At 42.4% G+C, this 14484-nt stretch overlaps 1 protein-coding gene across 1 annotated transcript in view; it reads right to left on the bottom strand.

Annotated features, from left to right (window-relative positions):
• nrxn2b (neurexin 2b) overlaps positions 1-14484 on the bottom strand; it is a 337476-nt gene that overhangs the window by 124640 nt on the left and 198352 nt on the right. The window contains 3 exon segments of the mRNA XM_086012706.1: positions 2690-2809; positions 5631-5804; positions 12757-12947. Coding sequence (XP_085868832.1) covers positions 2690-2809; positions 5631-5804; positions 12757-12947 — 485 coding nt within the window.

The raw sequence follows: 14484 nt of genomic DNA, 5'->3' as shown, positions 1-14484 counted from the left end.
AGGAGGTGAATTCAATTCATTCGCAAAGTGCAAACGGGATATTGGACTTTGGACATTTTTACAGAGACAACCCACTGCCAGCAGTTCTTGCATATTGTCTTCTTCGTTTCTTTCAGCCCTGGCAAGCGAGAGTAATTGCAGAAGAGAACACGGTAAACTGGAGACTGCAAGCTCAACTTTATCAGCGCCCACGGGATCAAATCTGAGGAAGTCATACAGTGTCAGTCAGGATTTTACTGATAAGACACACTTGAGATATAATTCAAGCTCTATTATTATTTTACTCCTCTCCTCTCTTCCTGTACGCCTCCTGTTCTCCTTCCAAAATGGAGCCGAGGGGCTTTGATGATGTTTGCATTTGTCTTGGGTGGTCTCAAAGCAATTACTAAGCCTTGTTAGTTGTCTTTTAATGCACATTGTGGCTTAAAAGCCATCCCGTTCTTTAATTAAACCCAGGAAAGCAGCAGAGGCACTGCGCTAGATCGACATTGAAGCACAAACTCATCAAGAGCAATACAAAAGTTCCAGGTGCATGAATTCCTCTGCTTGTCGAAGATACAAGAACAATGACGCAACAGCGAGGTGACAAGCTTTTGTCGGGAGTGCATTCTCGGTCCTGCGGACACTCAGCCTCGAGCGATGCCTCGCTGACATGTTGACTTGCAATATTCGGTGGGTTGATTATCGGGTGAAGCCAACATTTCCTCTTCAGTCAACTTAAGTGTCTTTTCATTTGTCTGCCCGTGCTTTCGCCCAAGCGTCTGCAAATGGCGAGATAGCCGCAACCTCCTCCAAATGTGCGTTCGTCCCTGCCAGGCCGGTTGGCGTGCCAACGATAAAAGCATGCCAGGCGATTATGCACGCGCTCACACCGGGTTCGGGCTAACCAGGCGGCCGATAATTGCAGGGCCGCCTGGCAAATGGTGGCGAGAGGCAAGACGAGGTGGGAGGAGGGAGTGCCACTCACAGGAGAGCGAAGACGTCTTTCATTTATTTTGCCAGTTGAATGATCTGGCTTGACATTGTTACAGATTTCCTTGTCTGAATTGGTGCGCCTTATACTGTGTCTGGCGCTACCGTCATCAATGGCTATGTTTACATGGACAAAGTTCTTTAATCCGATCAGAGTTTGGATTAAAATTATGATCGGATGCACTGTTTTCATGGACACTAAAGATATTGATGCAATTAGGGACAAAGATTAGCAGAACAAATGATTTGGACATACGCAGACTGACCAAATATACCGGAAGTAGTAGTAAAAGAAGAAGCCATAACCACTTCCTTGTCAACAAAACATCACTGCGTCCATTTCTACTTTAAACGTTAGCGTTTTTTTTGCATATTTTTCCCGTTTGCACCATTCAAACTTTATTGAATCAAACGACAAACAATATAACACCCGCGCTTCTTCTACTAGCTTCCGGGAATAACAGAAACGTGTATACTGACATCACAGACATGCGCGGTAAAGACGGTTTGTTCCGAAATGTCGGAATAAGTGTTTTCATCGATCGGATTAACAATCGACATGATCTACCTCTCTCGTTCGGAATAAGATCTTCATTGGAATGGGCTTGATCAAGTCAGAATATTCCGAATGGGGTGTGTACATGAAGCATTTTTATTCCGAGGTTCTGTTAAAAATATGTATTTATGAATACACCTACATTACACAGCTCAGCAAAATTGCTTGCTATCGAGTTGTTAACAGGACTCTCTCTGTGGTATGTCAAATTTAGAAGACATTTATGTTGACTTTGCAAGGACCAAGCCTTCAGCGTACCACTTATCATTTTGGACAACTGGAAGCTGCAACACAACGCCTCGTATCTCGTTCGTTTTGCGGGGAGGTTCTGTGATTTATTTGGGCGGCCCTGCTTCTCTGCTCATGAACAACCACAAGCTCGGCGTGCAACCAACAGTGTTTATTAAGTCATAAAGCACAGCAGCTGTGTTTGCCCACAGTAAGACAAACAGAAATATGATTTCAAGTGGAATACCGGAGTGCCAATAAGTGCAAATAAGAGACAAATAGGACCAAAATGGAAGTGGCAATTGAGCGCCAAAATATTCCCGACGTAACACCACTTGTCTGCCAAGCAAAGACAATGATGACGCAGAACCATCTGATTTGGACACACTCACTCATAAATGCCACCACATTGAATATCCTACCTTGGTTTCCAGAGAAGGATGAATCCCAGAGAGCTGACACAATTTGTCATGAGTCAGCTGACGCCAAGGAGAAAAGGCCGATCATTTGGCGGGGAAAGCAAAGAAGGCGAGGAGGAAGAAAGGGACGGCTATACAGAGAACAAGGCAATGGATTAACCCAGCCGCATTTGGGGTCAAGTGGATCAAATATGGCTGTGAGGGATTCAAGCTGGCAGCTGGCAGGGAGGTCGCCTAGAGACTCCAAAAATGTGACGAATCCGCAAGGAAGGAAAACGTGTACTTCGATACACACCCGAAAAGTTGAATGCATGCTCTTTCTCATCTTGACGAGTGACGTAACTTACCTGGGCGGCTATCGTGAGTCTTTTAGCCTGCTCCTCACTTGTGCTTAATTAAACCATCCATGCGATAAATCAGAAGTTCAACGTTGCCTGTGGATGTGTATCAGAACCCGGCAAAGCACCACTGGGGGCATTCACACACACAAAACCAAAAAATTGGAGGGACTCACGGTCATTGCAAAATGAGCCTCCGTAGGACGTCATGGTGCAGTCGCAGGTGAAGCCCTCCCACTGTTGGAGACAAACCCCTTGATGGTAGCAAGAGTCCTCCGTACAGGTGGTACTTGGTCCTAAAGAGGAGGAGTTTTCAGGTGAGAACGTTACTCAACGGACAGAGCACGACATTGAAGACGCTTTCTGGTGAAAATACATATTGCTTTCAACTAGCATCCTACACATAACTACACGCTAGAGCCGCGAAAATAAATCTGCTGAAAGCCTCTGATGGCTGGGATACATCAGCCAGGCTCGTTGCGGGGCTTTTCCACACTGCCACAATGAGGCGCTCTAAAGCAAACACTCCAGTGTGAAGCCTCTATCCAAATTCGATCTGTAACGTCAGACTTGGAAAAAAAAAAAAAAGAACACCTTCTTCTGCCTTCTCTAATCGACGTGCGCACACTCATGGCTGACAACAAGGCGTTCTAAAGCAGCAACGCAGATTGTCATTAAAAAAAACAAAACATGACCATTACTTGCCCAGGGAGCACTTTTGCTCACTTCGTTTCCGCATCACAAACTTGTGGCCCAACATGAAGGTTTTGCTTCAAAAATAGCAATTTGCTTGTTGGCATTCTTGTGAAACTCTCAGCATATAACAAACACGCACGCACGAACATGCTTCAGCGCCAGACTAATTGGCTAGCAAGCAAAACAGATATCTTCCTGTGGATAGATTATTCATTTAAAATCAATCAATACATGCTGCACGGGATGTGTTTATGCTAGATAATACTTAAAGGCAATTTGTTTATTTTGTATCAAACACTGTTGCTGGCTAATTACCCAGCACTATAATAAAAGATTCCATTGTGGAGTTAATGAAACATTATGTCATACTAACCCTAGAAACTAACGTTAAAATTAGTAACACCATCACTCATGTCGGGTACATTTAACCCGATATAATATCCCAGATAAAATACAGTTTTCATCAATTTATGTAAAAGTACAACACTGTATGCCAAATTGGAAGTTGTCTTCTTTCATTTCCCAATACAAAATATCACCTAAAAATATGTGTGGATGAAAATCACCCGACGTTAGTGTTCTAGGATAAAATAGTGGAGAGTTGTCTATTGATCAGATGCCTGAAAAGCCACAGTTACTCCACATTCGCGAGCCAAGTCGACAAGTGACAAACGGCAGAGTCACGTAGTTGCCATCATGGCCTTAAAGATCTTTTGACATCTATCTATTTCGCAAGGCTGATAAAAAAAATAGAGGATATTGCGCTGAATCAGGGAGAAAAAAAACACTTTGATTTATAACCACACTCAAGAAAAGACTCGCTGCCAAAGAACATTTTAAGTGAATTGGTAAAACTTCTACAGGTTTACGTGCAAAAAAAGAGAGCCCCATCTTTTTTGTTCTACCTTTGGCTGGCAAGAAAACAAAGTCAAAAGAGGACAACGGGGTTTGCAGAGGCGCAAACAGTCATAAAGTAAGAGATGTGTTATCTTCATCAAGGCACCGTGCAGTTTGAGCTGGACTCGCGCCACAGAGACGGACTGCACAAATCTTGTGCTGGTAACCCACCTCTCGCTCCTGTGACTTTAACAGCGTCAGTGAATACAAACGAATGAACGGGACGGTGTGCTGCTTATTAGCCTGGGGCTTTATTCCATTCCACTTCGGCAGCAAACAATTTGCTATTATTCGCTTACGTGAATAGCAGCGATCGGAGTTTGCCTCAAGACGTTAGCTTTCGGCTAACTTTGGACCCCTCCGCTAGCTGGCTGTACTAGCTAGCTAGCTTGCTCATGAATCCAAGACCAAAGCGGCTTGCAGTGTAGTATTATTTAATGACTTTTTATTTGTGGTCTACATATAATAATCGCTTATCACTACGATTTAAAAGGTGAACAAACTTAGCGCTCACAAAGTGATTGCTGCACACTCGAGCCCAAACTATGGCTTGGCCCTGATTAGCAGGTCAGCAAACTAAAACACTTTGCTTGCCGTTTTTCTATACATTTCTGGCCCTGATGCATAATTATCTTCGGAACCCTAAAGAAACATTCATCCTTTTCTCTCCTGGCGTTATTAGAACACCCAATGCAAGAGTGCACAATTTTGAGAGCAAACTGAGATGCATGTTATTAATGCAAACGGTCGAATGCTAGCCACCCAAGATGGTGAGTGAAAAAAACAAAACAAAACACAAAGCGGAAATGACTTCACATGCATTGCAAGCGACTTATACCTGTGGGCAGGTAATAAGTCTGTCTGGCAGAAGTACCAAAAAGGTAAAAAAAAAAAAAAATTGGGATCACTGCCTCATTGTGTCAGCCAGTGTGGTCCAGGGGGAAATCAAGCCTGTGCTCTTTGACGCTCAGTACACCGTTGAGATGTGGTGGAGGGATAAAAGGGGCGGAAGGGGTGGATGAGCAGTGGGGGCGTGGGGGGTCGCTATTGCCCAAATCCAGTGCTATATAACCAGATTTGACTGACTCTATGGGCGCATGCGGCTGGAGAGTGCGGCGGAGAAAGCATGAGCAAAAGCAGAGGTAAACACGCAGGAAATGCAAGATTAATGAGCCAAGCGGCGAGGAGGGCGGGGGCATCGCTGAGATTAGCTACACTGAGAGATTCTTCGCTCATGCAGGTTTTATGGCGCAATAGAGAGGATTTACAGATGACAGGGGCTCAGACTGCAAAGGCTGCCCGGGGGGTTGTGAGAGCATGGGCGTGGCCACTGGTGTATATCAGTAAATAACATCCACACAAGTCCACGGTGATGCCAGGCTCGGGGGATGCGACGAGGGCAGGGGGGGAAAAAAAATAACATTTACTTGGATTTAATAAAGACGGAATAGGGCTGGGATGGTGATTTCAAACAAATCAAGTCACGCGCGGCGTCTTCTATTTATGAAAAGGCAACCCACTTACCATCGCAGCCTCGGTCCACCTGGCCCACCCTGTGGAGGGCATCTGCAATCATGTCGGGGAGTCTCCCGTTCAGGTCCACGGAGGCCAGGCAACCCTGGTACCCGTCCCGGGACGCAATTAGTTTGGGCAGATTACTGTACATATTCTTTATCACGCCACCGATATACAGCTCTCCTGCAAAACAAAGTACATGACATCAGCATAGGCATAATCAGACAGAACAGTGCTGCCTTGAGATACAAGTGACCCCACTTACGAGCATTCAGGATAAAAAAAAGTGAACTCAGTTCAGCTCACTTAACACTCCCCGTAGAAATGTATGGTCAAACTAAACATAAAATGAAGAGAACGACACATTGCAAGGCTTGAAATAAGGGGTTTCGCGTTGTAGTTTGCGGGCTAAATTAGCATTTTGCACCTCTAAAACACAGGAAATAGCAAAATAGGTTCAAAGACCAAGACGTCCCAAAACGCTTCGGTTGGCCTTCGTCTCTCACGTCACTCACCACGGTTAGCTGCAAGTTGAGGCACAACTTGGTGCTACGTACACTGCACCAGCTAGCTAGCAACAAGCTCCAAATCAGGCAAATAAACTACATTTCTGACAAGTATCGTTGTGACAAAGGTGGAGGCCATGCTAATTGCTAAGCTAACTGAAGAGTGACACGTCTAGAGGGTTAATTGTTTGGTTTCACCATAGAGACCTGAGTTTTGATTTTTGAGGTCAACAAAATACATACAGTAGGTCAAATGTTGTTTTTTTGTTGTTTTTTTAACATGAATTTAGATTTGCTTCTAGACAAGACAATACATTTTGCTGCTATACATAATGTGAGATACAAACACTGTTGATTATATAAAAAAGAAAAACAATTGTTCATTTGTTATACTTTTATTGTTTAATAACATCCTTGCTTCAAATCCCTAGGATTAATCCGACCACCCCCCTGCCCCCAAATGCTCCACAAAATTAGAAAGTTGCTCTTGAAATTAAATCACTGTTTTTCAAAACTGCTCTGCAAAAAAAAAAAATAAATAAATTCAAGCTTTGATTTGCGTATTTAAAAGTACCAATCAACATTGTCTTAAAAATGGCCTGGTAGCTTATTGCTAACATAATATGAAATGTTATTGACTAAAATGCCAAGAAAAATACTTGATTGTCTTGGTTTGAACATTTTAAGCACTGGATCTTGGAACACAAATGTACAGATATAATGTAACAATTCTCTCAGGCATATATTCTTTATCCTCTCCAAAAAACAACTACTATTACAGCATCTCATTGAGCCACTTACGGTAGTAGAAGAAGTACGATTGATGACTGTGTGTGTGCATATGTCTTTCCTTTTAAATTTATGTCTTCAATTATTTATTTTTTTTGCTAGACTTTTATCTCATTTGTCATTGGACAGTTACATGTTTATCAAAATGAATATTGCTGGGCTTTGGTTGAGATCTGTGCTGCAAACCCCCGCCGCCACAAGACAAGACATCTCCAGGGAGACATCCATGTGACAAAAAGCTTGTTGTGGCAGAGGTGCTGAGAACATGATCCGATGGCTCGACAACCCTGTGAGGGAAGCGTTATGCCCCACATGAGCTTATTGTACCACGACCAGCTACATTATTGCAAGTGACGTGACGCTTTGAAGGATTCATATCCGCACCTCTGGGAGGGGGGAACGTACATACACACAAGCCAGATTTCACGATCAGAATTTGTCCATGCTTACCAAAATGAGGTTTTGGTAGAACGTACATAAAAAAAAGTGGTTAAGGCCTTCGAAATGTTGTGTCCCAACCTTTTGACTTGCAGCCTCTAGGAAGCAATGAGCCAAAAGGTCAATCATACACGGACTTTGTGTAATGGAATAAGTCAATGATGTTTGCAAACTTCTATCTAGAATTAATGAGGACTTGACACTTCATCTGTCCCCGCCTGGGCCTTACAATCAATATAATGAATCCATTAGACAGACTGATGCAGTGAACTCACATCTGGGAGAACCATTTAGCAAATATGAAATTATCTGTATGGAGTTCATATCCAAAGAGCAAATGGCACGCTTTGTTTGAGACTCCGCCGGTTGACTGCACCGCTGCAGAAAGAGGCATTGGGCGGCGGCATGCACGGTGCAAAAATGACTTTGGCAAACTCTTTTGTCTTTTTTATGAATTGCGCAAAGGATTTCTGTGTGGGAAATGCATTTATAAAATTGGGGGGAATTATACATCAGAACAGGGGAAAAAAATGCTTTTTAAGGGTGAGTTGTGGGGGAGCGTATAATATTACGTGGGAAATTATAGTGAATATGCATGTTGGGGTTATTTTAAAAGGAAGGTTGTCTACTTGCTATCCAAAATTGATGGTTCACCTGACTGGCCCAACTTTTTTTCCCCGCGGTAAGTACTGCGTGTTACAGTGATGAGTAACCACTTTCCCCGAGTGTCCTGGTCTGACTCTGCTGTCCGAGCCGTGATGAATGCTTGTGCCGCAGAACAGTGCAGAGCGATCCAAAAGGCACGAGCAATTATAGCCGTGCAGACATCACCAGAGACCGAACACCTCCGCGTCTCTATGGCTACTGTAATGACCTCTCATGGGCCAGCGGAGGGAGTCGGGGATGCTAAGATGCTGAGCTCAAACAGGGCCCTGAAAGCATTCCGTGCAGGGCTGTGCTGACATAACATTTATGGAGGCTAATCAAGAGTTTTGGGAGGTAGCTTTCTGTGCGTCTTGTTTATGGCAACTTAAAGGGGAGCTCGTTTTGCCCATTAAACTTTCTTCAGTTCAGCTGATTGGGGCAGCCAAGAGACGATCTATCCAGGACATCCGTGGTGTGAAATTGGGCTCTTCATCTAGGTCACGGTCATGTTGAATAGAAGCAACTGTATGCATTCGTAGGGATCGTCGTTTTTATCGGAATGTCCCTGACCGAAATGCAAATGAACCGCTGACTCGACACCCAAAAAGGCCGTTCGCAATGTTGTGCCACGCGCCAGTGCGACGGCTGCTTAGCCTCTCCAATGCAGAGGTCGTTGCACACGCACAAATTGCCTTGATTTGGAGGTGCCAAATGAAGTGATCCTTTCCAACTTAACACAGTCAAACTGAACAATTTGGCAAATATCGATTCATTTCCCTGGCAAGTTGTTTCAAATGTTGTTCGTATTCCATTCCAGCTCTGTACTGAGCAACAAATGAGTGACGCCACCACCACAGTGATTATTTGGCATTAAGCACTGTTTTGGCATTCCGGGGGGGGGGGGGGGGGGTTGAGAGACTAATTGGTATGAAGTCTTTAACATGCACACTTTACCGACCACAAAATGAGCAGAATAGAGAGTGGAAATTAGATTGGCTCCTAATGGCTATTGATCAGTTTGGTGTTTGCACTCGCTGAGCAGGAAGCAGTTTAGTCTTTCGCCTTTGGACAGCAGGGGAATCTTGAAGTTACTGCTAAATAATGATACATGTCTTCCTTGTCGAGGCAGTCAAGAGGGTTAAAATACAATATGTGGCGAGGAAGGAAAATGCGCCCGACTGCATGAGCTTCACGCTAGAACGTGTAGCCATGTGACGTGCCATGGTGCCTATTTTTGGCATTAGTCAATCAAGTGGCAGGTACAATGATGCCACTGTGTGTTTTGTAAACATCCAGTTCAACAGATTGGAGTGCGGCTCCGGTTCCAGATTGCGTCCTCGGCTGGCGTCTCCGTGCTTATGCAGCCAAGACTGAATTTATTTCTCCATGAACCCAAACACTATTCTGTTTTTTCATGATTTTATTTCTGCCCATTCAGCGTCTTCATGGAGTCAAAAACCCCTACGGGCTGCTGTGTTAAAACTGTGCCTCAGTTCTGCAGAGAGGAGCGTACAGTATATGAAGTCGGAGGCAACAAAAAAATATACATGGATGTATTTTCTTAGAACTTTTCAGTGAGTCTTTCAATGGTTTCAAAACAGTGCAGGATCATTGCACACTTTTCCACCGGCGAAGGTAGAATATATTTTCCTTGGGGGAGCCATGCGGGGCCAAAGATATCTCAGGGCGTCCGCACAACAAAAAAAATAATTCCGCAAAAAATTCTTCAGAAAACAATGATAAAAATTCTTTATTTGTATGTTTCCTACAGGGGAAAGGGGGAAATGTGGAAAAAAATCAGGGAAAAAAAATAGCCAAAAGTAAAACAAATCTGTAATTGCACCTGGGGGGGGTCAAAGCATATTTCAGGGGGGACCAGTACTCCTGTACCCTCCACCCCACACACCTAACTCTTCATTTTCATCCCCAATCTACCAAGGTTGTTGTTCATGAAAACTACAAAAATAAAAAATAACTACATCTAAAATTGAAAAACATTTTCATGAACCAAATAGAATAAAATCGAAAATGCTCTGAAAAAAATTAGAACTAAATGGAAGCGCATTTTAACTTTTATGTAAAACAAACTATAATGGTAGTGAAAGTGTCCTTTGTTTTCATCTTTGTCAATTAATATGAGCTTTCGGGGTTCATTTTAAGCATATTTATTTCGGGATTGCTGCGAATCCGTTCAGAGGAAAGGTCAAACATTTGCTTGAGAATTGTGGTTTACTGTACTTTATTACACAATACATTAGTGTCCTTTTATCTTGCACTTGACAAAAACCCATGATTAAAAAACTAAAACTAATACTAAAACTAATAAAAACTCAGCTAAAACAAAGCATTTAGGGAAAAACTAAAAACTAACTTCACTCCAAAAACAAATTAAAATCAAGCTATATTTAAAAACTAAAAGTCAAAATCAAACGAACACTAACTATAATAAAAAAAAAATGCTAATATCTGGTTCAGTGTCTTTTTCTTTGGCCTTGGCTGAGGCCCCACAAGTGCGCTTTGCTCCTTTGGCCTTTTACTCTCCGCTTGCCCATATTTGTCTGCCCTACTTGACCTTGAGGTTATACATCTCCATACTTCACACTTTCTTTTACTTGATTCTTTTCCTACCAGTTTTTACAACCACCATCGCGGCTCATTAGCTCCAAAGCTCCCCCAGAAGATATCGCAGAGACTGTAATTGACTTTTGGCACGAGCGCACGAAAAGAACGATATATTTGTCCCAGCGGGATGAAAATGACATTCATATGTGAAATAACACTGACTGCACTTTGCCTGATTATGAAAACCACGATGGCCATTCAAAGCGTAATAGTTGATCAGAACCACCGTTGATTAAAATCATCACAGCAGTGATCCAACTGAAACCAACGGCGGCAAGTTAACATTTCGCGCATGGTCTACTCTACGGCTGAAGTTGAGACATTCATACTATCTGACATGAGCCACTAATCCAGTTACGCCGCGTGCGATTTGTTTGGCTATTATCATGCAAATGCATCCGGGCCCTGCTTTGACAGCGCTTCATTACAAAGCCTTCACCTCCGTCATTTGCGATTCGAAACCAGGTGCAAATTGAAGCGCTGCTCAAAAGGGAATTATACAGATGTTGCATTGCATATCCAGTGCAGGAATTGCACTCATGTCATTCTTATTTATTAGATGTAAACATTGTTCCATTTGCTTTTTTCTTTTTGAATGAATGAACGACTGCACTTGTGTCACTTGTATCTTCAACATGGCTTGTCTTTATTCACCATGCAAGAAAATCCAACTAGTTTAGGTGGCAGCGTCTTGTGAATATCCTTTTTTTTTTTTTTTTTTCCGACAGATAGCTGGAAGCTTATTTTTGTTTTTATTTTGCAAGCAACAAAGAATGTGAAACATGGGATCACACACAGAAAGTGTGCCCTTTCTACGGGCAAGATAAAGCTGGGAGAATTGTTTCTTTTCTTTGAAACACAGGTAAGAAGCATGCCAGGGATATTGTATTATATGGGAATTGTTATATCTGTGCTTTATTCCCAGACTGAATTCAGAATAGTTATACAGATGGACAAAGGGGAGTAAATTACTAGAATATGTGTTTGTATATTACACACTTGACAAGAGGATTCCTTGAACTGTGTTTATTCTGGAGTACAATTGTCTCCCATTCGAGTGGAGGTTAATACTGATTGGCTAGTTAAGTCCTTGTACAAACAGGTTCGATATTTCAAATGGTTCCAATCGAGCTGCCATTAACTCTTCGAGGATCGTTGACGGGAAATGCCGTCAACGGGAATCAACAGGAGCGCCATTGATGTCAGTTTCCCTCAACTATGTTTTTTTGTTTGTTTTTTTAGCTCATTCACTGTCAGGTGGACCCCCTTTTGCCCTAACGTTTGAAAAAATTAAAAAAATATATAGATAGGATCCTGGGATTGAATAGCTGGACTGTGAAAAGACAAATTTGTCAATGGAAGTGAATGCTTTAACTATGGCCAGAAGATGGCAGGATTGGATCTGTGTGTCACAACAACGCGTAAGCTCCTAAAACATGGCGGACCACTGGAAATGTGACCTTTACAAGCAGTTTGTGATTGATCGATGATGTTTGTCACGTCAAATCTACTAGAAAGAGTGTCATAAAAGAGAGAAAAGATGATGCAGATTATTTAAATTTAGAAGTAGAAACGATTGCATAATGTACATACAGATACACACGCACACTACTAGATACTACTACTACTACTACTACTACTACTATTATTAGTAAATAGTGTGCAAATAGTTTGTAAAGTTTGTCAAAGGTAAAATTGTTACACTGGTGATTCCTCGTAAGTACAGTTTCTTTGTTGTTGTTGGTATTTTATAGAAGAAAAGGGCTGTTCCGATGCTTAAAAGAAGCAAAAACTATTAGCACCAATGTCACTGCTGAGTATAAAATACATCTTTTCACACAAAGTGTGCTTTCTGGGTTTTGTTTGAAAATAGGTGATTTGGGTGAAACCAACCCAAGTTTTACCGCTGATTACTAAAAATGGAATAAGGTTGAACGAAAACTTTTTCTTGTGATGACAGTAGAGAGTCTAATTTGTCATTTAGTATTTTATGTGTTGACAAACACATTATTCAGTGAGCCTAGAAAGTTCAGTAAGGAGGCTGGCACTCATTTGGTTTTCTTTTTTGAAAATGGCTGGCATAGCAAGAGGTAAGAGGCCATATGCTGGCCAGCTGGCGGACACCGGCGTGTTACCTTTGAGGTCCAGGTTGCGGGCTCCATTGGAGTGCTGCGTCACGGTGCGCGAGTCGATCTTGAGCGTGTGGACGTTGTTGGCGTCGCGGGACACCACCACATTGTGCCACTGGTTGTCGTTGAGCGGCTTGTCCGAGTTGCCCTTCATTAGCGACGGGCCGTTGCCGAGGTCAAAGACGTAGTGGACGTACCTGGGGAGGGAGGCAGTAACAAGGGCGATGATGATGATGATGATGATGAGAATGATGATGCCTGTGTGTGAGGTCTTCCAAATATAATTCAGCCGCTGTCCTCTGTGGCCCGTCACGCCGTGCCAATTTACCTGGAGGTGCTTTAAGATGGATGACGCTTCACTCTCAATGTTTAATGGCTCCATATTTTCCATGTCGCTCAGTTGTTTTGCATTTTATTTAAACTGTACATCACCTCCTCGTTGGCATGCCCATGGGGACTCATCCTTAACATTTGTGTCACTCTCCTCCTCTCTGGTTGCAAACGTTTCAAGCCCAAATGTCAGAGGCGGGTGGAGTAGCCAAAAATGGTACTCAAGTAAGCGTACTGATACTTTGCAATAGTATGACTCAAGTAAAAGAAGTCCTCCAAATACTATATTTTCTGGACTATAAGTTGCAGTTTTTTCATAGTTTGGCCGGGGGTGCGACTTATACTATGGAGCGACTTATGTGTGAAATTATTCACACATTATAATGTATCTCTTTCCTTTTCAACGTCAGCAAACAAAACCCCAAACAACCACAGGAGGGCGTTCTAAGGCTGCATATAAACCTGCATTACATATTGACTTTACAACGGGCAGAATATTTATAGTGTATATCATTTCACATCTTATTGTAACTCACATTAAGAAACATAAAGATAAATCCTAAAAGCTATTAAAATACATGGATAATTTAAACGGTTAAAAACTAACATTTGGATAAATAAGTAATTAAAATAGTATGATAAAGACAATTTGACTGTCTATCAATATACATCTACGCAAAATAGTGTACTGTTGCTTTAAGACACTGGCTGGGGTCTTGCTCAGCCACACGAAAGGAGCTGAGAGCGGAGAAGAGAACAAAGAGATAATTACGACCGAATACATAAATACTTTTGGAGACTTGGAAACATTCTACACGGTCGGGGATAAATAAAAGACTTATTTAATCGATCTACAACCATTTTGGTGAGTTTAAAGTTATCTCACCGTAACTTGTATGCTACATGTGTGAATGTTAGCTAAAGCTCGGTGGAAATGATGTGTACTAAGAGCACAATTAATTTCCTCCAAAAATGCGACTTATACTCCAGTGCGACTTATATATGTTTTTCCCCTTTATTATACATTTTATGGCTGGTGCGACTTATAGTCCGGGAAATACAGTAATAAATTCAGTGAGAGAAAAAAAAGTAGTCAATGAAAAAAACTACAGTAACTACAGTAAGTTGTTTTTAAATCAGCGCATGATCATCAAAACAAAACAAAATTACCGTTATTGAAAATGAATCTAAAAATCTGGATATTGCTGAACAATATCATTTTATCCATCCATCCATTATCTGTACCGCTTCTCCTCACAAGGGTCGCGGGGCGTGCTGGAGCCTATCCCAGCTGTCTTTGGGCAGTAGGCGGGGGACACCCTGAACTGGTTGCCAGCCAATCGCAGGGCACACAGAGACAAACATCCGCACTCACAATCATACCTAGGGCCAATTTAGAGTATC

This window comes from Filicampus tigris, chromosome 2, assembly GCF_054856515.1.
Source record: "Filicampus tigris isolate MCC_2025a chromosome 2, RoL_Ftig_1.0, whole genome shotgun sequence".
Lineage (NCBI taxonomy): Eukaryota > Metazoa > Chordata > Actinopteri > Syngnathiformes > Syngnathidae > Filicampus > Filicampus tigris.
The sequence above is the reverse complement of the archived record's forward strand: the minus strand, read 5'-3'. Positions and strand labels throughout refer to the sequence as shown.